Raw genomic sequence first — 23,438 nt, 5'->3', positions numbered from 1 at the left:
TTAAATCGAACAGAGCTGGAATCCTAGAGAGGACAGGAAGTAGAGAGGCGGGGCAGATCCTCCAGAGCAGAACCCCCGCCCTTCTTTCCCAGCCCCTTCCGGCGTCTCTTCTCTCTTGTCTCCTCCACTTGCTGCCTCGGTTTCCCTCCTGGGAAGAATCCGGTGAGTCTCCTCCTCTCTCTTCCCCCTTGGGGTGCCTGCCTGGGGGAGAAGGGGGTCACAGGGCTGCAGGGGGCGGCTCTGCTTCTGAATGGCAGGGGGAGACCCCCAAGTCTGGGAGCAGAGGGTCCTTTCCTCTCTGGAGCTCTGCTCTTCCTTTGCATCCAGGGCGGCGCTGCTTCCTCTCTGGGTCTGGGGGGGGAGGAATGGCCAGAACCCCCCTTGCAATGGGGGAGCCCCTGCCAGGCCCTCCTTCCTCCCCCTGCCAGGCCCTCCTTCCTCCCCCTGCCAGGCCCCCCTTCCTCCCCCTGCCAGGCCCTCCTTCCTCCCCCTGCCAGGCCCTCCTTCCTCCCCCTGCCAGGCCCTCCTTCCTCCCCCTGCCAGGCCCTTCTCCAGATCAGCTCAGGTCTCCAGCCCAGGCCTCAAGGGAAGCCTTTCTGGGCAGGGGCAAGGGCTCTCCGTGGAGAAAAGGAGAGAGCCAGGGGACTGGGCTGGCTGCACTGGGCTTGCCAGGGTTCAAAGGAGCTGAGCTGCCTTCCTGAAGAGGAGAGGATACAAATAATAATGATAATAATAATAATAATAATAATCACCTTCAAAGGTAGCCCCACTTAGAGCGCATTGCAGTAGTCCAAGCGAGAGATACCACTCTGGTAAGACAGTCTGCAGGCAGGTAGGGTCTCAGCCTGCGTACCAGATGGAGCTGATAGACAGCTGCCCTGGACACAGAATATTGACCTGTGCCTCCATGGACAGCTGTGAGTCCAGAATGACTCCCAGGCTGCGTGCCTGGTTCTTCGGGGGCACAGTTACCCCATTCAGGACCTGCCTGCCTCCTGTCCCCCAAGAACAGTAAAGTCCCCCACAAACAGCAAAGCTGCTTTAAGCACCCCAAAGATCTTGTTCTTAGGGGGATGAGGCAATGCAAGGAGGAGAAGGAGAGCGATCTGGGTGGCAGGTCTGCAAACTTTTCTCTCTCTGATCCCAAAGTGAGCTTTCAGGTTATTAGAAAACAATGGAGTGGGAGAGACTTTTCTGAAGGGAATTAAGACAATCTATACGGAGCACATGGCAAGTGTGATTGTGAATAATACGCTTTTAGAAAAACGTAAGACACAGAAGGGGACATGTCCTCTTTCCCGCTTTTGTTTATACTAGCCCTAGAAGTATTAGCATGAAGAAATAAGATATAAAAGGAGGTCAGGGTGGGGCAACAAAACGACAAACTGAAGGCCTCTGCAGATGATGTGGAATTATTTTTAGAGGAACCTCTTCATATTGTCTTAGAAGCAATAAGGCTGTTTGGAAATGCTGCAGGTTTTAGAATAAATGGGGGGGACAAAGGTGTGAGTGAAAAACATGGATGTGAAGTCAAAAAATGAATTTCAGAGAGAGAGAGAGAGAGAGGGGGGGGGGATTGGTGATAAAGAATAAAGTGAAATAGATTGGAGCATGCTTAACAGAAAAAACAACAACCCTAATATATTTCAATATAATTATGTTAAAATATGGAAGAAGAATAAGGAATTTTGAAACATGGGGAAGAATGGAACTTTCTCTGACGGGAAGAATGTCTGTTATAAAAATTAATGATTAGCAAAATGATTGCTGCCCTCTGAGAAGGCCGAGCAGCCGGAGCATCAGAGTGGCCTCGCTGAGAGCCCCACACTCCTCCCGCAAGAGCAAATTTGCCCGCAGCCCAGACCCCAAAGGAGTCCCTCTGACTGGCCTCTCTGGCGCAGGGCCAGGGCAGCGCAGCGGGAGGGGTGCCCTGTCTTTGGGGACCAAGGAGCAGGCAGGGGGTGGGTGCTGCGCAGGCAAGCAGAGCCATGGGGTATTTCCTAGCTCAGGGGCTGCTCCCCCCCCTTTGCTCACCGAAGACTGGAGCCCAACACTGAGGGCTTCTCTCAGCTGGCAAGGAAAGACTCCTGCTGTCAGAATCCCTCCAGAGAGAAGCTTCTGCCAGACAGAGCATACCAGACTCAGCTCCATCAACCCTTCCTGCATTGCAGGGGGTTGGACTAGATGACCCTTCTTCTCTCCCAGCATGACCCCACTCTCTGTTCTCTTGCTGACTCTCCTGCAAGACAGGAGAAGCAGCCTCTTTTCTCTCCCTCTCAGAGTCTGGGCCTCATGGAGCCTCTCCCCTTCACCCCCCTCTCTGGCTCCAATACTTCCCTGCTGGTCCCTTCTGGGATTAGGGATTCCCATAATACATCTCCAGAAGCATCCTCAAGACATCATAGATCTGTCACAGAAAGGTTGTAGTCTCAGGTAGAACCTGAGCTCCAGGCTTGGCCCCACTCTTGGGGCAGGATCTCACTGGTCATGGGGGATTATGGTGGGCTCACTGACCCCTCCCCTTATGCCTCACTTCCCTGGGTCGTAAATGCCATTGGAACTGAGAAGATTGATACAATGATGTGACTTCTTTGTTGTAGTTGTTTAGTTGTGTCCGATTCTTCATGACCCCATGGACCAGAGCATGGCAGGCCTTCCTGTCTTCGACTGCCTCCTGCAGTTTGGTCATTTGTGCTTCTCCGGGGGCAGGAGAACATCTAGGGCAGGAGAATCCCTGCAGGGCCTCTGAGGCTCCCTTTGCTTCTTCCTCTCTCCCAGGACCCTGCAGCTTGTTTTGGCTCCTTGACTCCTCAGGAAGGATGAAAGAGACGGATCCTGCCAAGCTAGAGAGGATGGAAGGGGGAAGATGGACGGTTGACCAGATGAGGTTGTCTCCCTCATCCTTCCCCACAACTTCTGTGCTTCCCCTCCCAGGGACTTCCAAGAGTTCTGGTGAGTTCCAGAGGTATTGGGGCTTGCTCAGCTTGGGGGTGGGGGGGAGGCAGGCAGGTGGATGGAGATGGAGAAGGGGAGCACCTTTTCTGCCTCCCCCACCTGCCTGCCTGCGCCTTTGTCACCTGCAGGCAATCTGAGCTGGGAATAGATCACAGATCCCCGGCCAGCACAGCTCAAAATGTCTACAACCAGTACTGTGATCTGAATGCCGTACCAATGTCAGAAAACTTACAGATCCATCGTGCAGCACTAGAAACCACAACTCTTAGCCACGACTGAACGCAGATGGGGCCTCTGTATGTTGCCTTTCCCTTTTCTTTTTGAATAACTTTTAATTTGCTTTTAAAACCAAGGGTAATAGGAATAATAAATTAAAAGATAGAAATATGTAGACTGAGTCTTCTCACATGATTTGTATATCTCAAAAATAGCAGAATATATTTGCTGGAAGTTTTAGTTTTAAGTTTAGTTTAGTTCTCGACCAGCATACACATATATACATAAAGCAATCCAAAATACAATCTAAAATATAAGCAATAAATATAAACCTTTTTAACCATTATAAAAATTATTAGATAAAAGAAGGTATCACTACTTGGGAGGGTACTACAGATGGTAGCAATGGATCATCTTTGGCTCTGTCCTGAAATTTTTGGGCACTACTAACACAGATGATGCCTTCCTGGAACAGATGACCAAGCATTCAAAAGGAAGTGAGATAGTAGTAATGGGGGATTTCAACTATCCTGATATTTGTTGGATGTCAAACTCAGCCAAGAGCATAAGGTCAAACAGATTCCTCACTGGCCTTGCAGACAACTTCATTGTCCAGAAAGTGGGAGAAGCAACAAGAGGATCAGCCATTTTAGATCTGGTCCTAACCAATAGTGATGACCTGGTTAGTGGGGTAGAAGTGGCAGGATCATTAGGTAAAATAAAAAAATTCCTTCAGTAGCACCTTAAAGACCAACTAAGTTTTTATTTTGGTATTGAGCTTTCGTGTGCATGCACACTTCTTCAGATACAGTGAAATAGGAGTCCCCAGGATCTTAGTTGGTCTTTAAGGTGCTACTGAAGGAATTTTTTTATTTTACTTCGACCCAGACCAACACGGCTACCTACCTGTAACCAGGATCATTAGGTGGGAGTGATCATGCTCTTCTGGAGTTTATTATTCAGCGGAAAGGAGCAGCCAAGCATACTAAGACTCAAATCCTAGACTTTAAGAAAGCCGACTTCAGAAAACTTAGGGAAACGCTGGATGAGATCCCATGGACAGAAATACTAAAAGGGAAGGGAGTTCATGATGGTTGGGAGTTTGTTAAAAGGGAGAAATTAAAAGCACAACTTCAGGCAATACCAATGAGACGGAAACATGGAAGGTGCCTAAAGAAGCCAGGGTGGCTATCTAAAGAGTTAAGATTTAAAAGGGATATGTACAAAAAATGGAAAAAGGGGGAAATCACCAGAGAGGAATTCAAACATATAGCCAGCACGTGTAGAGACAAAGTCAGAAAAGCTAAAGCAGAGAATGAACTCAGGCTTGCTAGAGAGGTTAAAAGCAACAAAAAGGGCTTTTATGGGTATGTCCGTAGCAAAAGGAAGACCAAGGAAACAGTGGGGGCACTTAGACGAGAAGATGGTGAAATGCAAACAGGGGACAGAGAAAGGGGAGAACTCCTCAATGCCTTCTTTGCCTCAGTCTTCTCCAAAAAAGAAAACAATGCCCGACCTGAAGAATATGGAGCAGATGATTCAGCAGGGGAAACACAGCCCAGAATAAGTAAGGAGGTAGTACAAGAATACTTGGCTAGTTTAGATGTATTCAAGTCTCCATGGCCAGATGAACTACATCCAAGAGTATTAAAAGAACTGGCAGAGATTATTTTAGAACCATTGGCAATAATCTTTGAGAATTCCTGGAGAACAGACGAAGTCCCAGCAGACTGGAGGAGGGCAAATGTCCCTATTTTCAAAAAGGGGGAAAGAGAGGACCCAAACAATTGCCGCCCAGTCAGCCTGACATTCATACCAGGAAAGATTCTAGAGCAGATCATTAAGCAAACAGTCTGTGAGCACCTAGAAAGGAACGCTGTGATCACCAAAAGTCAGCATGGGTTTCTGAAAAATAAGTCATGTTAGACTAATCTGATCTCGTTTTTTGACAGAATTACAAGCCTGGTAGATGAAGGGAACACTGTGGATATAGCCTATCTTGATTTCAGCAAGGCCTTTGACAAGGTGTCCCATGATATTCTTGTAAAGAAGCTAGTAAAATGCAGGCTAGACAATGCTACCATTCAGTGGATTTGTCATCAATGGCTCCTCCTCATCCTGGAGAGTAGTGACTAGTGGGGTGCCACAGGGTTCTGTCTTGGGCCCAGTCTTAATCAACATCTTTATCAATGACTTAGATGATGGGCTTCAGGGCATCCTGATCAAGTTTGGAGATGACACAAAATTGGGAGGGGTGGCTAATACCCCAGAGGACAGGATCACACTTCAGAATGACCTTAACAGATTAGACAAGTGGGCCAAAGCAAACAAGATGAATTTTAACAAGGAGATATGTAATGTACTACACTTGGGCAAAAAAAATAAAAAATGAAAGGAGTAGGACAATTCAAGAAAGCAGAATGATGCATATGCTATGGTAATATATCAATAGAATCATAGAATTGTAGTCGGAAGGGACCACAAGGGTCATTTATTCTAGTCCAACCCCCTGCAATGCAGGAATTTTTTCCTAAGGTGGGGCTTGAACCCACGACATGGTTGAAATATTATGCTGATATGCAGCAATGCCTTGGAGCCATCGTGACTGCGGCCATGCCTTGCCTCGCCCACCCTGCCATCCCCTCTCGCCTGCCCAACCCTCTCATCCTCTCCAGCCAAGCAGGGTAGCCGCCGACGCTGCCAGCCCCAGAAGCACAAGGTGGCCGCCGCCACGATGTCGTCGGCCCGCTGGCCCTGTAGCCCCATCCACATTCCCACTTCATGGTTCCTCCCTTCCCATGCCTTGGCCCCGCCCCTGAACGACCATGGCTCCCCCCCCCCTAGTTTTGATCCTGGCTACGCCCCTGGTACTGGAGACCCATTTCCCCTGGGGACAGAAATTGACTCAATGTCCATTCTTCATTGGATAGAGGCTTTGTAGTATAAGTGGCAAGGTTGAATTCCAGAGGGGCAGGGAAGCCTAAGAGGGGGTGGATTTCCTTATATTTGATAGTCTTGCTATTAACACGTCCTGTGATTTTTGTATTTGCTCAAGGGAGGCTACGAAGAGCTGTTCATACTCATTGTTGATGTCTTTCTCTGATTCGGTTGAAGATGGTAAAAAGTTTTGGAGTTTATCTGTCTGAGCAGTGACTTTATCTGCTTCTAATTGTGGCGGCTTGCAGTTGACGCCAGTGATGGGCTTTACCGGTTCTATCTTTTCCCTAGTACACATACCTGTTTCCATGAGAGGTTTTTGGAGCTTATCAATCTGTGAAGGGGCTTTATCTGCCTCTGACTGTGGCAGCTTGCAGTTGACGTCGATTTTATATTTTCTCTAACACTCATGCGTGTTACCATGTGAGGTGAAGGGACGCCGGAATCTTCAAATAACTGCGTCACCAGCAGTCCAGCCCTTTGGAGCATGTCCTTGTTGGCTAAAATTTGTTTAGTTGTCAGCCAATCCCTAAATGTCACCATGGCTCTGTTTTGATCATTATCAAATGGAAGAAAATTAATGTTGATAATGTTTTCTGCTGAAACGAGGCCTCTCAGAGCTATATTGATTTTCTTGAGAGTATAGGTTCTCTGCTGTGCAATTGTGAAGAGGCCTCTATGTGTGAATAAAGGCAGGAAGACCAGTTTCTGTTTGTTTAGGATTAAATTCCGACTGTTTTGGGTTATCTTAGAGCCAATTTCTTGCTTCTGATCCAAATATACCAGGGGTCAGCAAACTTTTTTAGCAGGGGGCCGGTCCACTGTCCCTCAGACATTGTGGGGGCCGGACCATATTTTGGAAAAAAAATATGAACGAATTCCTATGCCCCACAAATAGCCCAGAGATGCATTTTAAATAAAAGGACACATTCTACTCATGTAAAAACACCAGGCAGGCCCCACAAATAACCCAGAGATGAATTTTAAATAAAAGGACACATTCTACTAATGTAAAAACATGCTGATTCCTGAACCGTCTGCGGGCCGGATTTATTTTTTATTTTTTAAAATTATTTTTTATTAAATTTTTCAGGTAATAGGAAAAAACAATCATTACAATCATACTTCCAATTATATATAGCCACATCCAATATATGACATAAAAAACAACAATAAAGAAATACAACAAACGCACACACAAATAAAATAACAGTGACAAATAACCGAAGAAAGAAAAGAAAAGAAAAAAAGAATATCAAGTTAAAATTTCATATTTGTATATTTCATAGTTCCTTAATGGACCTCCTCGGGTACCCTTTTTAACGGTTCCCATACCACTTCCACTTTACAGGTACCACTTTTTAAGTCTCTTGTTTCATAATCCACAGCCTATATAGTTGCTTAAAATCTCCCTCAAATGTCAATTCTACAATACTTCCTGTAATATATTCTAAATTTCTTCCAATCTTCTTGCATCTTCTCTTCTCCCCGGTCGCGTAGTTTCCCGGTCAGGTCAGCAAGTTCCATATAGTCCAACATTTTCATCTGCCATTCCTCCACTGTAGGTAACTCAGGTGTCTTCCAGTGCTTTGCTAATAATACTCTCGTAGCAGTTGTGGCATACAGAAACAAATTCCAATCTTTGTTAGGTAATTCTATTCCCATTATGCCCAGAAGAAAGGACTCTGGTTTATTAAGAAACGTATTCTTGAAAACTCTTTTCAATTCATTATAAATCTTTTCCCAGAAGTCCTTTACTAATGGGCACGTCCACCACATATGATAAAAAGTTCCTATTGCCTCTTTACATTTCCAACATTTATTGTCCTGGTTATGGTACATCTTAGCAAGTTTTACTGGAGTCAAGTACCATCTATACATCATTTTCATCATATTTTCTCTTAAAACCGTGCATGCAGTGAATTTCATATTCTTTTTCCATAACCTTTCCCAATCTTCCATCATAATATTATGTCCCACATCTTTTGCCCAATCTATCATTACCTTTTTTGTCTGCTCGTCTTTCGTATGCCACTGCAACAATAAATTAAACATTCTGGAAAGATTCTTTGTCTTTGGGTCTAGCAGTTCTGTCTCCAGCTTGGATTTTTCCTGTGAAAAACCATTTTTCTTATCTATCTTATACATTTCATTTATCTGGTGGTATCGGAGCCAGTCATCTAGCTTACTTCTTAACTGATTGTCACAGATGGGGTGTTGGCTACTCCCGAGTAAGCACTCCACACATCCTCTGGATTTTCATAGTTTTATTGTGCATGCTATATACAGTGGTGAGATGTCTCAAATCATGTCTGCTCTGCATGGGGCAGAAGCCCACAATGGCGTCTCGTGGGCTCTGACCCCCCTTTTAAGACTCCAAACGCCCCTCCTCCTTGCTCTATGGGTCCTCCGTGGTCCCAAACCAGGCTCCTGAGGTGCCGTTCTCTCTCCTCCCTCCTTTCCAGCCCCTGCTGAAGCTAGCTCCTCCCCTGCTTCCCTGCTACCAACCTGGAGCTGAGCCACCAGGACTCTGCAGAGCCCTGGACCCGTCTTAACCCTTCCTGTTCCTGATTTGAACTCCCAGACTTGCTGCTGCTCTCTCATCTGATGGAAGTAAGCAGAGTGGGCTGCTCTCTGCAAGCCCTCTCTCTTACATCCACCCCCCCTCCAGGCTCCCCCCCCCCTTCCTGAGGCCTGGTTTGCCTGGTCTGATGTCTGTAAAGAGGGCTGGAAGCCTGACAGGTCTTCCTCCTCTGTAGTGTGTGTAAAATCCTGTTCCCCGTCGGTGCTGGGTGGCTGGTCCGTGTAGTTCCTTCCGTTGTCATCCTCCTCCTCCCTCTGGAAAATTGCTTCCGATTCCCGGAGGGCTCCTTGGGTCTGCGTCTCCCCTGCTCCCCACCTGGGATCGCCCTCCCCCTCTGTGTTCCCTGTGCTACTGACGTGTGGTGGTTTGGGTCTGTGGGAGAAAGGAGCGTGCAGTTCCAGTGTGCGGTCCTCCCCTTGCATGGTGTGCGTGGTTGCCTCCGCGTTTTGGGAAGCAGGAGTGCCCTGCCTGGCCATCAGACATTTTAACCCCCCCTCCCCCCACCGGGAGCCCGGGCTCGCTGTGGCACTGTAGACCTCCTCCTCTTCCTTTCTTTCTGGAACCTCTTGGCTGCCTTCTCCCTCCACCCTTCTGTCTAGTGTCTTTTGTGTGATTTCCTCCCCCTCCCTCCTGTCAGCGTCTTGTGTTGGATGTGTGTCACGTCCTCTGAACCTTGGGCTTTCCCTAAAGTGTGAGAGCAAAGACCTGTGACCCACGGGATGGACCTTTCTCGCTGTAGGTGCTTCCCCCCTGAAGGTGACAGGGTTGATCTGTGTCAGAACCTTGAAGGGCCCCAGCCTTCTGGGTGCCAGCTTCTTCCCCCTTCCCCCCATGGGAAGGCCTTCTGACCACAGCCAGACCCTGTCCCCTCCGTGGAAGACCTTCTCCAGTCCCCTGTGATGGTCTGCCCCCTCCTTGTAAGCCTCATTGCCCCTTGCCACGTCTCCATCCAGTTGTTGGTGTACTGTCTCCCTCCTCTCACCCCATGCCTCAATAGGAGGTCCCCCAATCTCCCCCTCCCCCTGCTCTGGGAAGGCTCTGGGGTTTCGCCCAAGACTGGCCTTACTGGGTGTGAGCCTCGTGAAGACATGTACTGCATGCCCCTCCGTGGGGTTGTCATGATATTGCTTGAGAATCTTCCCTCTGAGGGAGTCCTGGGGCATATACCGGGCATCATTGCTAAAGAGTAACCCCTCTTTCTCGGCAAGCCCTTCCCCTGCCCCCTTTTTCTCCCTCAAGTCCCTCCGTATGTTCTGGGTAAAAGTGTCCTCTTTGGTGAGTTGGCTCAGTTTCTCTTCCTGCATCCCCGCCTCTGCGTCGTTCCATCCGCCTGGGGAGCTGATGTGGTGCGATCCTGAGGATTCTCCTTCTTTCCTGCAGTGCTCCTTGCCGTCTGCATCTCCAAAGGTGAGATCTCCCCGGCGCTGGCTGCCCACAGGGTCATTGTCCATTAAGTCCAAAGCTAGCACTTCTGCGTGCTTGTTCACTGTCATCTTCCGAGAGGGGGTCTGTTGCGTGACCTCACCCTCCTGCAATTCCCGGCCGCCTACGGTCAAGACGCTCATGGGCAGCTCCCTTGGGAAAATGGGAATCTGATCCTGCTTAGCCAAGTGCACCGATAGGAAATCGTTGCTGCTGCCCCTGCGGAGAAGCCCGACTGTCTCCTGGGTCTGGCCTCTTGGCAGCTGCAGACTCACTTCCATCTCTTTGTCGTGCTGTGGGGTGTTACAGGAGGGCTCAGTTGTTGGTGCTCTGCCTGGCCCCTCCCCTCCTGATCTGGCATCCAGGCTTGTGTCTGTGCCTGCCTGCTCTCGCCATTCCTTCCTCTGGGGGCAGTGTTCCACCCAGTGGCTGGGTGCATTGTAAAGGCATCTCCCGCCTTTCTCTTCCCTCTGTTTTCCCGCGTCAGCGTTTGAAAGTACCCGCGCGCGGGCTTTGTCCCTCTGCATCACATCTGGCTGGAGGGGGCTGTGCTGTGCTGCAGCTGCCTCCCCGGGACTGTATGGGAACTTGTGGCCGCTGCCTTTCCCCTCCGTCTGTCCCCTCTGCCCGGACTCGCCTCTCAGCCTCCTGCACTTCCACGCCACCATGCCTCTCAGTCTTAGAGCCAGCTTGTGCTGAGGGTCGCCCTACAAAGTGCTGGCCCGTCCAGAGTGTCCTCTCTGCTTGTCCAGCCTCCGCTCCTCTGGCTTGGCTGTGTTCCGAGCTGCTCGGTTCACTAAGCTTGGCTTCCCCTGTGCCCGGGTGCCTACCTGGTGCTTGAGCCGTTCCATAGTTGCAGGGTGCTGGCAACTCATGCCAATCCTCCCTCGGCATCTCTCTCTTCTGCTTTAGATGCTGCCAACTTCATGCCGGCTGCTACATTTGCAGCCCTCTTCCCTCGGGGTAGCCATCAAGAGATTGTGGGCTTGCTGTCACAGATGGGGTGTTGGCTACTCCCGAGTAAGCACTCCACACATCCTCTGGATTTTCATAGTTTTATTGTGCATGCTATATACAGTGGTGAGATGTCTCAAATCATGTCTGCTCTGCATGGGGCAGAAGCCCACAATGGCGTCTCGTGGGCTCTGACCCCCCTTTTAAGACTCCAAACGCCCCTCCTCCTTGCTCTATGGGTCCTCCGTGGTCCCAAACCAGGCTCCTGAGGTGCCGTTCTCTCTCCTCCCTCCTTTCCAGCCCCTGCTGAAGCTAGCTCCTCCCCTGCTTCCCTGCTACCAACCTGGAGCTGAGCCACCAGGACTCTGCAGAGCCCTGGACCCGTCTTAACCCTTCCTGTTCCTGATTTGAACTCCCAGACTTGCTGCTGCTCTCCCATCTGGTGGAAGTAAGCAGAGTGGGCTGCTCTCTGCAAGCCCTCTCTCTTACACTGATCATATGTTTTTAACTTTAACTGGTCTCCTTCCTCCACCAAGATATCTCTGTACTTGGGCCATCTGGCCTCCGTAGTCAGTTTTTTATAGGCCTTAGCTTCCAACGGTGAAATCCACAGGGGCGTCCTCCTCTCTAATAAATCTTTATACTTGGTCCAAACCTTTAACAATGATTTCCTAATTACATGGTTTTTAAAACCTTTATGATTCTTGACCTTGTCATACCATAAATATGCATGCCATCCATAAGCATTATTGTATCCTTCCAGATCTAAAACATCTGTATTCTCTAATAAACACCAATCTTTCAGCCAACAAAAAGCGGCAGCTTCGTAGTAAATCGCAAGATCTGGCAGGGAAAAGCCTCCTCTCTCTTTACTGTCTGTCAGCAATTTATATTTAATTCTCAGTTTTTTCCCTTGCCATATAAACTTTGATAAAACCTTTTGCCACTCTTTAAAACATTCTACCTTATCTATAATTGGCAACGTTTGAAACAAAAATAACATTCTTGGCAATACATTCATTTTCACAACTGAAATTCTTCCTGACAAGGACAATTTTAAATCAGACCATCTTTCTACATCTCTCTTAATCTCGTTCCAAACTTTAACATAATTATTTTTATACAAATCCAAATTTTTCGCAGTTAAATTCACCCCTAGGTATTTCACCCTTTTCACAAACTTTAGGCCAGTGGCTTCCTCCAGTTTCTTTTTCTCATCCAGTGTCAGATTCTTATCTAATACTTTGGTTTTACTTACAGGTAGGTAGCCGTGTTGGTCTGGATCGAAGTAAAATAAAAAAATTCCTTCAGTAGCACCTTAAAGACCAACTAAGTTTTTATTTTGGTATGAGCTTTCGTGTGCATGCACACGAAAGCTCATACCAAAATAAAAACTTAGTTGGTCTTTAAGGTGCTACTGAAGGAATTTTTTTATTTGGTTTTACTCTTATTCAGTTTAAAGCCTGCAACACTGCCATACTCTTGAATTAAATTCAGTGCATTAGTCGCACTGATTTCTGGGTCTTGCAAAGTTAAAACTAGATCGTCCGCAAAGGCTTTTAACTTAAATTGTTTCCTCGCCACTCCCACTCCTTTAATCGATTCTTCCTTTCTTATCATTGACAAAAGCACTTCCAGGACCAATATAAATAAGAGGGGTGATAGGGGGCACCCCTGTCTGGTTCCTTTTTCAATTCTTATTTCTTCTGATACCACACTGTTTACAATAATTTTAGCTTTCTGCTCTGTATAAATTGCATTTATCGCGTTCATATATCCTCTTCCCACCCCCATCCTTTCCAAATTCTTCTTCATGAAGACCCAAGAAATATTATCGAATGCTTTCTCCGCATCAATGAAGATTAACATAGCTTTTTTGTTAATTTCCTCTTGTAGATACTCCAAAATATCAATTACATTTCTAATATTGTCCTTCATATGTCTGCCCGGCAAAAAGCCGGCCTGATCATGATGTATTAGCTCTCCTAACACCATTTTTAATCTTGAAGCCAATATATTTGCAAAGATTTTGTAATCCACATTTAGTAAAGAGATGGGGCGGTAGTTCTTAAGTTGTGTTTTATCCATTTCTGGTTTTGGTATCAGAGTGATATATGCTTCTTTCCAGGAGTCCGGTGCCCCCCCTCCCCTCAGAATCTCGTTGCACAGATCTGTCAGTGGTTGTATCAGCCATTCCTTTAAGGTTTTATAATATTTAGCTGTTAGTCCGTCCGGTCCCGGAGCTTTCCCAAGTTGCATCTGGTTTATTGCATTTTCCACTTCTTGTATCGTTATCTGGTGATTAAGTAGGGTGGTTTTATCCTCTGGAATTTTTTGCAATCCATTTCTATCCAAAAACTGCTCCATCTTTTCCAAATTCTCTTTTTCTTTCTTATACAACTGTTTATAGTACTTCTGAAAACATTTTCTAATCTCTGCAGGGTTCTCTATATTCCTCTCATCTTGAATTAAATTTGTTATTGTATTTTGTTTCTGTCTCTTTTTTAATTGCCAGGCAAGTAATTTACCGCATTTATTTGCAGATTCAAAAGTCCTCTTTTTCATCCATTTAATTTTCCATTCTATTTCCTGATTTATCAAGATTGCATATTGGGCTTGCAATACTTTCCTTTCCTTTTGTATTCGTTCACTTTTAGGTTTGGCTCTCAATTTCTTCTCTTTCTCTTTTAGCTGATCCAGGATACTATTCTTTTTCTCATTTTGTTCCTTCTTCCTCTTTGCATTCTGCTGAATCAGAAAGCCTCTCATAACTGCTTTACTTGCTTTCCCAAACTGTACTTTTTTCCAATGAGGTATTCAAATTTATCTCAAAATAATCTTTCAGCGACTTCTGGGCATTCTTCAAAATCTGTTCATTTCTCAACAACGAATCATTCATCCTCCATCTGAAAGAACCCTGTTCGACCAATTTTAAATCCAGAAATACGGCATTATGATCAGAGCAAGTCTTTGGACAGATTTCCGCTTTATGAATTCTTGGCGCCAGTTCTTTTGTAATCCAAATATAATATAATCTACTCCAAGAATGATTAGATTGGGAGAAAAAAGTTTGCTCTTTTTCCAGTGGATTCTTCAGTCTCCACGTATCTATTAAGTCCATCTCGTCAATCATCTCAAAGAAAGATTTAGGTAGTCGTCCCTCATTTGATATTTTATCTCTTTGGGATCTGTCCATCATTGTGCAGACTGCCCCATTCAGATCTCCCATCAGAATCATCTTATAATCCAGATAGTCCATCAGGTTACAATGTAACTTTTTGTAAAAATCCGCTTTGCCTTCATTTGGTGCATAAATTCCAACTATTAACAATTTCTCGCCTTGTGTTGTTATTTCCACTGCAATATATCTTCCCTCCTCGTCCTTAAATATTTTTTTTGGCTTATATTTTTCTTTAACATAAATTACGACACCACGTTTCTTCACCTTATCAGCTGTGATAAATTCCTCTCCCAATTTTCTATTTTGTAAAATTCTTCTATGTAATCTGGTCACGTGTGTCTCCTGAAGACAAATTATATCCAATTTTTGCTTTTCCAAGATATGAAACACCCGGTGTCTTTTCTTGGGTGAGTTTACGCCGTTAACGTTCCACGATAACGTCCTCAACGCCATGATGAATTATTCGTGTGTGCCTGGGCCTGCCCCCAGACCGAGATCTGCTCCTAGTCCTGTTAGGGGGTCAGTATCTTGTTCTGGTAGTCTTGATGGTCGTCCTTGTCCTCCTTTCAGCTCTGCTCCGTGGTCATCCAAAAATCTTCTTTTATCCTCCAGAGATCTTATCTTTATCTTCTTTTGCTGATATTGAAAATGCAGACCCTCCGGAAGATCCCAAGTGAAGGAGATATCTGTTTTCCTTAAAACTGTGGTCAGATCTAAATAATTACGTCGAAGATCAAGCAGATATTTCGGTATGTCTTTGTACAGAATTACTTGGGTGTCTTTTACTCTTAGGGTCTTCTGATAATGTAACTGGAGTATTCTATCTCTCTGTTCCTTTGTCTGGAATGTTACCAGTCACTCACTGATTTTTTCTCCCTCTTTGATCTTGCTCCAAACCTAAAAGCTTTCACTATTTGTGTCTCCAGTTCATCAACAGGTAGATCCCAAGCTTTATTAAATTCCTGAATCAATGCCGCCTTCAAGTTATCCTGTTCAATCAAAGGGAGTGACCTCAACTTTAAGTTTACTTCCCGTTCCTTGAGCTGAAGCAGAGAGATCGCAATTTGGGCCTGATGCCCTTGTCTTTCCAAGTCCTGCAGTTTCCCTGTCTCCAGCTGTGTCACCCGCTGGTCCACTTCCACAACCTGACCCTTCACCTGTTGAATTTCTTTGTTCAGCGTTCCTAGTTCGGTCTTAATTAGTTTCAGTTCTTCAGTGTTCTTTTTTAACTCTTGTGATGTTTTATCTTGACTGTCTCTCAAACCACTCAGCAATTGCAAAACTTGGTCCTCAAAGGACGGAGAGACTGACCCCTTCCATCCTTTCTTAGCCGTTGCAGCAGCTGATGAAAGATTATCAGAAGTTGACATATTTTCTCACAGCCGTTGCCTCTATTCAGTCCAACTCAAGGTCAGAGTCTTATCTCTGTTGTTTCCCAGCAAGAGCAGAGCAGCTGTTTCCCACCAGAAGCAAGCTGTTTCCCATCAAGGGCAAGCCAGGCACAAACTGTTATACTGTTTCAATGGCGAGGGGAGAGAAACACTGCAACTTTTTAACCTCAGTCTTTGCAAGTCTCTATTAATTATCCAGGCAGTCTGCTTTTCAGCTTTCTTAAATGCCAAGCCGGTGTAAGATTTCAAAGTAACAATTTCAGAGCCTTTCACAGTTAGTTGCTGTTACACTGACTGAGCCCCGCTCCCGGGGGGGGGGGGTAGAGAAGGTTTCCCTTTTCTGTTTAAATCCACAGTCTTACAGGGAAAATCAGCACAACAAAAGTCTTTTCACCCCACTGCTCTCTGTCCCAGTGGGGGGTTTCTCTTTAATCCGCAGGATTTAAAGCTGTCAGCTATCGATTCTTAAGCGGCTGCAGCACTCTTTCCCTGCTTCATGCTTGCCGTTATAAAGGAGAACCCGACCTCCGTTTCGAAGGTTCTCCCGCAGCCAAATTAAATTCAATTAGCAGTGCAATAAGAGTCTCTTACTCACGGCAGATCAAAGCTCTCTATGCTTGAATTTGGAAGAAGTCCGTCGCTTACAGCCCTCCGGTACTAGCGGCTTTGCGTCCGAGGAAAGCAGAACGCCTTGGGAAGCTCGCGCCTCCACTCCGTCCTCTCTCAGCCCCCCTACATTAGGGGTTCTGGGGGTCGAAGGAGGCGCCCCGTAGCCTCAGCCAGGTCACCACGAAACCGTCTGCGGGCCGGATTTATAAGGTGATTGGGCCACAACCGGCTCCTGGGCTTTAGTTTGGGGACCCCTGAAATATACCTTTAATTTTCCTGCAATTCCACCAGGGGGCGATAATTGTTCTACTGAATTTTGAGGCCTAGCCTCTTGATAGGATACTTGGGCTTTGGCTTTGGCTCTTGTCTTGGGGGGTTGAGAGATTGTTGGGGGTCCTTGTGTTTAAGTTCTCCAGGAACTTAAAAAGCTTTGTAAAATTCATTTTCCTGGACCGAGATGGTAGTTTTACCTTTCGTCCCATTTTAATATTCTTTGGTTTATTGGGTTTCTTTCCCTTGATCTTAAGACACTTTCCCTTTAAGGAGGATTTCTTGATGTCAGAACATTTCCCCTCCTTTCCTAATTCAGTTCTAATTGTTTGCCTATTTCCACCGTCAGGCTGAGTTTTATTTCTACTTGGCATGTTGCTGATTACTTTATAGGGACGGGCAGATTCATTTCTCCTGGGAAGTAAGCAATCCCAAACATTCCGAAAGGAAATATTTAACAGGGCCCAGTTCTTTTCTTATCTGTGTTTGGTGTTCGTTCATCAGGTCTTTATATAGGCCAGTTATAATATAGAAATAACTGTCCACGTCCAGGTGTTGTGCTCTTATATTATTTGACCACTCCTCCAACGCAGCCCCGGTGGGGGATACCACCTTCTCTCCGGGCGTAGGAGGTTGATTGGTCTCAATTGTCCTAATTATTGAATTGTCCCCTTGTGGCTCCTGGTCCTGATCCTGCCCCTGTTGGGCGTTGTAGACTTCATTTTTTGAAGTTACTAGTTTGAGCTCAGTAGCCAGATCGACTCCCTCTCCTCCTTCGTTTGCCTCCGGAGCCCTCCCATACCAGGTACGGTCAATAGACATTCATGAAGGTGTGGGCTCTCCAAGTTTCTTATATTATCTGCTTTAGGTTTAAAATAGTGAGCAATTTATCCTGCTTTTCTCTTGTGGGCAGTTCAGTTGCTTGCATGAGTGGAATTCCTAGTTCTTCGTAGTTCTGCCTTGTGAGCACCATCCCCAGAACTAGTTGATTTGAATATTCCTCATGTTGTTTAGTCCTTGCCTTGTTCGAAGCAAACCCAGGGGTTGAAATGAATCTCGGCCAGGCCTAGACAACTCCAGAAAGTTTTGGTTGCCTTCCAGGGATTGTCAACGGATTTCAGAGAGGTTTTGGAGAGGCCTCTAATGAAAGGGAGTAAAAACTATGAGTAACTCCCAATGACTTTAGGGAGGCCATATCAGGCTGGGATATAGTCTTTTATCCCTGAAGTTTATCTTTGCATTTGCTGGAATATTTATAACATATGGTTCTTCATTAGTGGTCAGTGTATGAGTTCTGAGTTCATGAATTGCTTTAAACTGAAACAAAAAGCAGAAGCAGGAGAGAACAGAGAACATTCAACATCGCAGAGCCAAATGCCTAGTCAGGAGCTCTTTTGGCAGAGTTAGCATGGCTTACGCTCTAATTAGCTTCTGTCTTCATTGCAGATGGTGATGAATCGGAAGGGAAGAACAAGGGGGACCACAAGAGAGTCCACATGGCAGAGAAGTCAGAGTGTGGAGAGAACATCGGTCAGAGCTCCCAGTCCACCTCCCATCAAAGAAAATCCTTCGTTCAGAGGGATAGCCTCACTTCACATGAAAGAGCACAGAGTAGGGAGAAATTGAATCAGTGCACAGAATGTGGGAAGACCTTCAGTCGGAAGGATACTCTCACTTTGCATCAAAGAATTCATACAGGGGAGAAACCCTATCAGTGCTTGGAATGTGGAAAGAGCTTCAGAAATAGCTCCAATCTCACTTCCCATCAAAGAATTCATACAGGGGAGAAACCCTATCAGTGCTTCAGATGTGGAAAGAGCTTCAGTCGGAAGGATAGTCTCACCTCCCATCAAAAAGTTCATACAGGGGAGAAACCCTGTCAGTGCTTGGAATGTGGAAAGAGCTTCAGTCACAGGAATAGTCTCATTTCCCATCAAACAATTCATACAGGGGAGAAACCCTATCAGTGTTTTGAATGTGGAAAGAGCTTCAGTCAAAGTGCCCATCTCACTTCCCATCAAAGAATTCATACAGGGGAGAAACCCTATCAGTGCTTGGAATGTGGAAAGAGCTTCAATCAGCAGAATAGTCTCACTTCCCATCAAAGAATTCATACAGGGGAGAAACCATATCAGTGCTTCGAATGTGGAAAGAGCTTCAGTCACAGGCATAGTCTCATTTCCCATCAAATAGTTCATACAGGGGAGAAACCCTATCAGTGCTTGGAATGTGGAAAGAGCTTCAGTCAGAGAACCAATCTCACGTCCCATCAAAGAATTCATACAGGGGAGAAACCCTATCCGTGCTTCAAATGTGGAAAGAGCTTTCGCCTGAGTGCTAATCTCACTTCCCATCAGAGAATTCATACAGGGGAGAAACCCTATCAGTGCTTGGAATGTGGAAAGAGCTTCAGTCACAGAAACAATCTAACAACCCATCAAAGAATTCATACAGGGGAGAAACCCTATCAATGCTTGGAATGTGGAAAGAGCTTCCGGGAGGGGACCAAGCTCACTTCCCATCAAAGAATTCATACAGGCGAGAAACCCTATCAGTGCTTGGAATGTGGAAAGAGCTTCCGGGAGGGGACCACGCTCACTTCCCATCAAAAAGTTCATACAGGGGAGAAACCATATCAGTGCTTTGAATGTGGAAAGAGCTTCAGTCACAGGCATGGTCTCATTTCCCATCAAAGAATTCATACAGGGGAGAAACCCTATCAGTGCTTGGAATGTGGAAAGAGCTTTCGTCATAGAGATGCTCTCACTTTGCATCAAAGAGTCCATAAAGGGGAGAAACCATATCAGTGCTTTGAATGTGGGAAGAGGTTCCGGGAGGGGACCAAACTCACTTCCCATCAAAGAGTCCATACAGGGGAGAAACCATATCAGTGCTTGGAATGTGGAAAGAGCTTCAGTCAGAGTTCCAGTCTCACGTCCCATCAAAGAATTCATACAGGGGAGAAACCCTATCAGTGCTTGGAATGTGGAAAGAGCTTCAGTCACAGGCATAGACTCACTTCCCATCAAAGAATTCATACAGGGGAGAAACCCTATCAGTGCCAAGAATGTGGAAAGAGCTTCAGTCAAAGTGCCCATCTCAAGAACCATAAAATAATTCATGTAGGGCAGAAACCCTATCAGTGCAGAGAATGTGGAAAGTGTTTCAGTCAGAAGGGCAATCTCACTTCCCATCACAGAATTCATACAGGCGAGAAACCCTATCAGTGTTTTGAATGTGGGAAGAGCTTCAGTCAAAGTGTCCATCTCACTTCTCATCTAAGAATTCATACAGGGGAGAAACCCTATCAGTGCTTGGAATGTGGAAAGAGCTTCAGTCACAGGTCAAATCTCACTTCCCATCAAATAATTCATACTAGAGAGAAAACGTCTCAGTGTCTGGAAATTGGCTCACCAAATAATCCAAGTTCTTCGTAAAAAAAAAGCCAATGAAGGAGATCCCACCCCCTTATGAGGGACTTCCTTTTCACTGTCTGCTCTTACTATCAGAAAGTTCTTCCTGATCTTTAGGAGGAATCTCCTTTCTTGTTACTTGAATCCACTAGAGCAGAAGGAAACAAGCTTGCTCCATCTTCCATGGGAAACCACTACAGATTGAGGAACAAAAATTATTATTCTAATGGAAATCCCCATAAGACTATTTTAAAAAGTGCCTAACTATAGATTATTGACGGAAACATTAAACAAGAAAACTGTCCCATTTTGTTTGGAATTTCCAGAAGGGATCTCATTTATTTATCAAGGAACAAAACAAAGAAGTGTGGAACCAATGAAGGCAATATAAAAATATAAAAAAGACTTTGGAAAATTAGAGGAAACACAACAAGTAGAAGAAAAGGAGGCTGGAGAGGGAGAGTAGTAAAGGGACAAAAGAAGAAGACATTGGGCCCAAGACTCCTCTGAGAGTCTGGGGCCCCATGGAGCCTCTCCCCTTCACCCCCCCTTTCTGGCTCCAATACTTCCCTGCTGGTCCCCTCTGGGATTATGGGAATATGGTTTCCCATAATACGTCTCCAGAAGCATCCTCAAGACACCATAGATCTGTCACAGAAAAGTTCATGACTCCTTGGGAAGGCCCTGTACATCTCGGGATTATGGTGGGCTCACTGACCCCTCCCCTTAAGCCTCACTTCCCTGGGTCCTAAATGCCATTGGAACTGAGAAGATGGATACAACAAGGTGACTTCTTAGGAATTTCTAAAGTTTAACAATACTGTGTTTCTCACAAAATAAGACGTGCCTATAAAATAAGCCATGGCACGATTTTCTCAAGGCAATAAAATATAAGACATACCCCCAAAATAAGACGTACTGGGGTACTGGTAGTGGTGGGAGCAGGTCTGCATGGCGCTTCTGCAGTGCGCACCGAGCCCCGACTGAGGGTATGTAGCTGTTTCCAAACTATTAGCAGAGTTGTAGAAGCGTAGCAAAAACTCCTTGCTTAGCACGCTTGTCAGGCATCTATTTGCCTGACTCCAAGTCCAAGCTGCGTAGCAGAGAAACTGTCCAGTGCGCTCCCGTTGCGCAATCTCTGCTTCTATCACGAAAGTCAAACCTCGTTTCCTAAACGTCTCAGAATTCTTTCTTCTGAAGTTTAGATAACAGTTCAAACTGCAGCTTGTAGCAGCGGAAACTTTCCAGCTTTCAGTGCTCGTGAAATAAATCACTTTCACTCCCTTTCACTCACATCGGATTCTTATCTCATTATGCATGATAAAGCTTTCTTTAGCACCTCAGCCCAGGACTAATTGCAGCCATCAGCAGCCATTAACAGCCATCCACAGGTTTACCACTCCCATCAGCCCATCTCCCATTCCCACCCACCCCCACCACCCTCTGTATATATATAGGGTCTGACACTTCTGTTTCTAGTGTATCTGAAGAAGTGTGCATGCACACGAAAGCTCATACCAAAATATAAACTTAGTTGGTCTTTAAGGTGCTACTGAAGGAATTTTTTTATTTTGCTTCGACTCAGACCAACACCTACCTGTAACTTTCACTCCCTTGTTCATTAAAACAAAGAGATTTATTGACACCAGCCCGGACTGGACAAATCCATCCTGGCTAGAAGCTTCAACACAACAGACAGAACAGAAACAGACGATGTCATATATACAGATACACAATAGCAACAGGTACTACTTCCTGTTTCCTGTCTATACGACACATCACAAGCCCCTTGTGATACAGGACGACTGCTGAGCTATTTATCCCTCAGCTCACATGTGGCAGAATAGTAATGGGGAACCCCCGTCTGCCTCGCGGTTAGTCTGCATAAGATTTGGCCTCCTTGGGGCAGAGTCCTTGGCATAGATGGAGGAGGGTGGAGAGAAGGGTGGCAGCCCCTTGAGCACAGGCACAGAAGCAGGAAGGGAGGAGGGGCGGGCTCAGTGCTCTTGGCTTTGCAAAGGTTAAAAGGAGCAGAGTTGGATTCCTAGAGAGGACAGGAAGTGGAGGGGAGGGGGTTGAAAGTCCTCCAGAGAAGAAGCCCCTCCCTCCCACATCCCTCCCTGCAAGCAGGAGGCTGCTTTCTTCTCCTTTGCAAAAGCTTCCTCGGTGCCTCTCCTGGAATCCTGTGAATCTCCTCTCTCTTCCCCCTGAGGGTGCACTGGGGAGAAGGGGGTCCCAGGGGTGCAGGGAGGCTGCATGGGGGTCCCTGTTCAGATCATGCATGGTGGGAAGAGACCTCTAAGTCAGGAAATCCTCTCTGCCAAGCCAGGGAGGGGGTGAGTTCGCAGGAGGTCTGCAGCTCTCTTCTTCCTTGGGATCCAGATCCTTCCTTCCTTTTGGGGGAGGGGGCTTTGGGTCAAGGAAAACTGGGCTTGCAAATAAACCCCCTTCAGGTTTGGGGATAAGTCACATTTGCTAACAGGGGCTGTAGCCAGATGGGAACATTTGCACATGGTGCCCTTCTGCATCTGCAGTAGCAAAGCTGGACCACTTCCTCTGTCCCAGATGCAACAACACATGTCTCTCCCCTATTCAGGCTAAACAAGTAGATGAACTAATGTGAAAGCAAATTTCAGATCTATCCTCAGGAAATACTAAAGCTAGTATAAAAGATTCCTTCTCCCAACATTATGGGACAAATGAGGAGGACATGGAACACATAAAATCCTTTTTGGCTCACTGTAATAAAATTCTTACCATCCTGATAGGTACTTGTAAAACCTAGAAAAAATCTAGCAGAGAGTCTGTGCGTTTTGATAAACAAGAAATGAAAATTGTTGCTAATGCCTGCGCCTTTGTCATCTGCAGGTAATCTGAGCTGGGAATAGATCACAGATCCCCGGCCAGCACAGCTCAAAATGTCTAAAACCAGTTCTGTGATCAGAATGCCATACCAATGATCCATCGCGCAGCACTAGAAGCCACGACTGAACACAGATGGGGCCTCCATGTGTTGCCTTTTTCTTTTCTTTTTGGAATAACTTTTAATTTGCTTTTAAAAACAAGGGTAATATTAACAATAAATTAAATGCCTGTCAGGTTCGTGCAAGCATGTACACAGACCATTTGCCCTTCCTGGCCTGGCATCCTTTAACCATGAAGATTAGGAGTTGGCTTTGATGTAGATCTGTATCTTTCACAGGGAGATGGTAAATGCCTGTCTTTCTTTCCTGTGTGTTTATTGCCTCCAGGATTTCCTAAAGTGCATTCCTCCTTTGCTTCCTGTTTATTTAGCCTCAACATGTATGCATACTTAAGTGGTAAATAAATGTCTTTGTAGTTCAGAGATTTTCTGTTAATCTGACTCTGTCCCACGTGGATTTTTGAAATGTCCAGAGAGGATTTGATTGGCTCTTGCAAGTGCTGTGTTGACATTCTTGTTGTTAATAAAGCAGCCTGGGGCTGTGAGTGAGGGTTGCACTTGCCCCCAGAGTCTTGCTGGTCAA

General features: G+C 45.9%; 2 protein-coding genes across 5 annotated transcripts; both read left to right on the top strand.

Moving 5' to 3' along the window:
• Window positions 1–92: 92 nt before the first annotated feature.
• LOC118092329 (zinc finger protein 850-like) lies at window positions 93–23,438 on the top strand. 4 transcript variants are annotated; one of them, XR_009558351.1, is made up of 4 exons: window positions 97–162; window positions 2,779–2,952; window positions 17,966–20,718; window positions 22,801–23,438. XR_009558351.1 is itself a non-coding variant. In XM_060280490.1 (3 exons), the coding sequence occupies exons 2-3, from the start codon at window positions 2,820–2,822 to the stop codon at window positions 19,954–19,956; spliced, it is 2,124 nt and encodes a 707-aa protein (XP_060136473.1). In that variant the 5' UTR covers window positions 93–139; window positions 2,779–2,819; the 3' UTR covers window positions 19,957–23,438. The 4 variants fall into 4 exon arrangements, 3 of the variants coding, with proteins under 3 accessions (XP_060136473.1, XP_060136472.1, XP_060136474.1); XM_060280490.1 differs by having other exon boundaries at window positions 93–139; window positions 17,966–23,438; XM_060280489.1 differs by having other exon boundaries at window positions 17,966–23,438.
• LOC132592834 (uncharacterized) lies at window positions 2,977–8,222 on the top strand. The gene is made up of 2 exons (XM_060280517.1): window positions 2,977–3,884; window positions 4,097–8,222. The coding sequence occupies exons 1-2, from the start codon at window positions 3,647–3,649 to the stop codon at window positions 5,095–5,097; spliced, it is 1,239 nt and encodes a 412-aa protein (XP_060136500.1). The 5' UTR covers window positions 2,977–3,646; the 3' UTR covers window positions 5,098–8,222.

This window comes from Zootoca vivipara, chromosome 12 (assembly GCF_963506605.1).
Source record: "Zootoca vivipara chromosome 12, rZooViv1.1, whole genome shotgun sequence".
Taxonomy (NCBI): Eukaryota; Metazoa; Chordata; class Lepidosauria; order Squamata; family Lacertidae; genus Zootoca; species Zootoca vivipara.
Note: the sequence above shows the minus strand (reverse complement) of the source record. Positions and strands in the feature narration are given on the sequence as shown.

What these genes read in the sequence shown, in the direction of transcription:
- LOC118092329 (XM_060280490.1), top strand. Translation starts at nt 2,820, where the DNA reads ATGAAAGAGACGGATCCTGCCAAGCTAGAGAGGATGGAAGGGGGAAGA. An exon ending in AGGGACTTCCAAGAGTTCTG is followed by an intron (nt 2,953 to 17,965) that starts GTGAGTTCCAGA and finishes TCTTCATTGCAG; the next exon opens with ATGGTGATGAATCGGAAGGG.
- LOC132592834 (XM_060280517.1), top strand. Translation starts at nt 3,647, where the DNA reads ATGACCAAGCATTCAAAAGGAAGTGAGATAGTAGTAATGGGGGATTTC. An exon ending in AGAAGTGGCAGGATCATTAG is followed by an intron (nt 3,885 to 4,096) that starts GTAAAATAAAAA and finishes CAGGATCATTAG; the next exon opens with GTGGGAGTGATCATGCTCTT.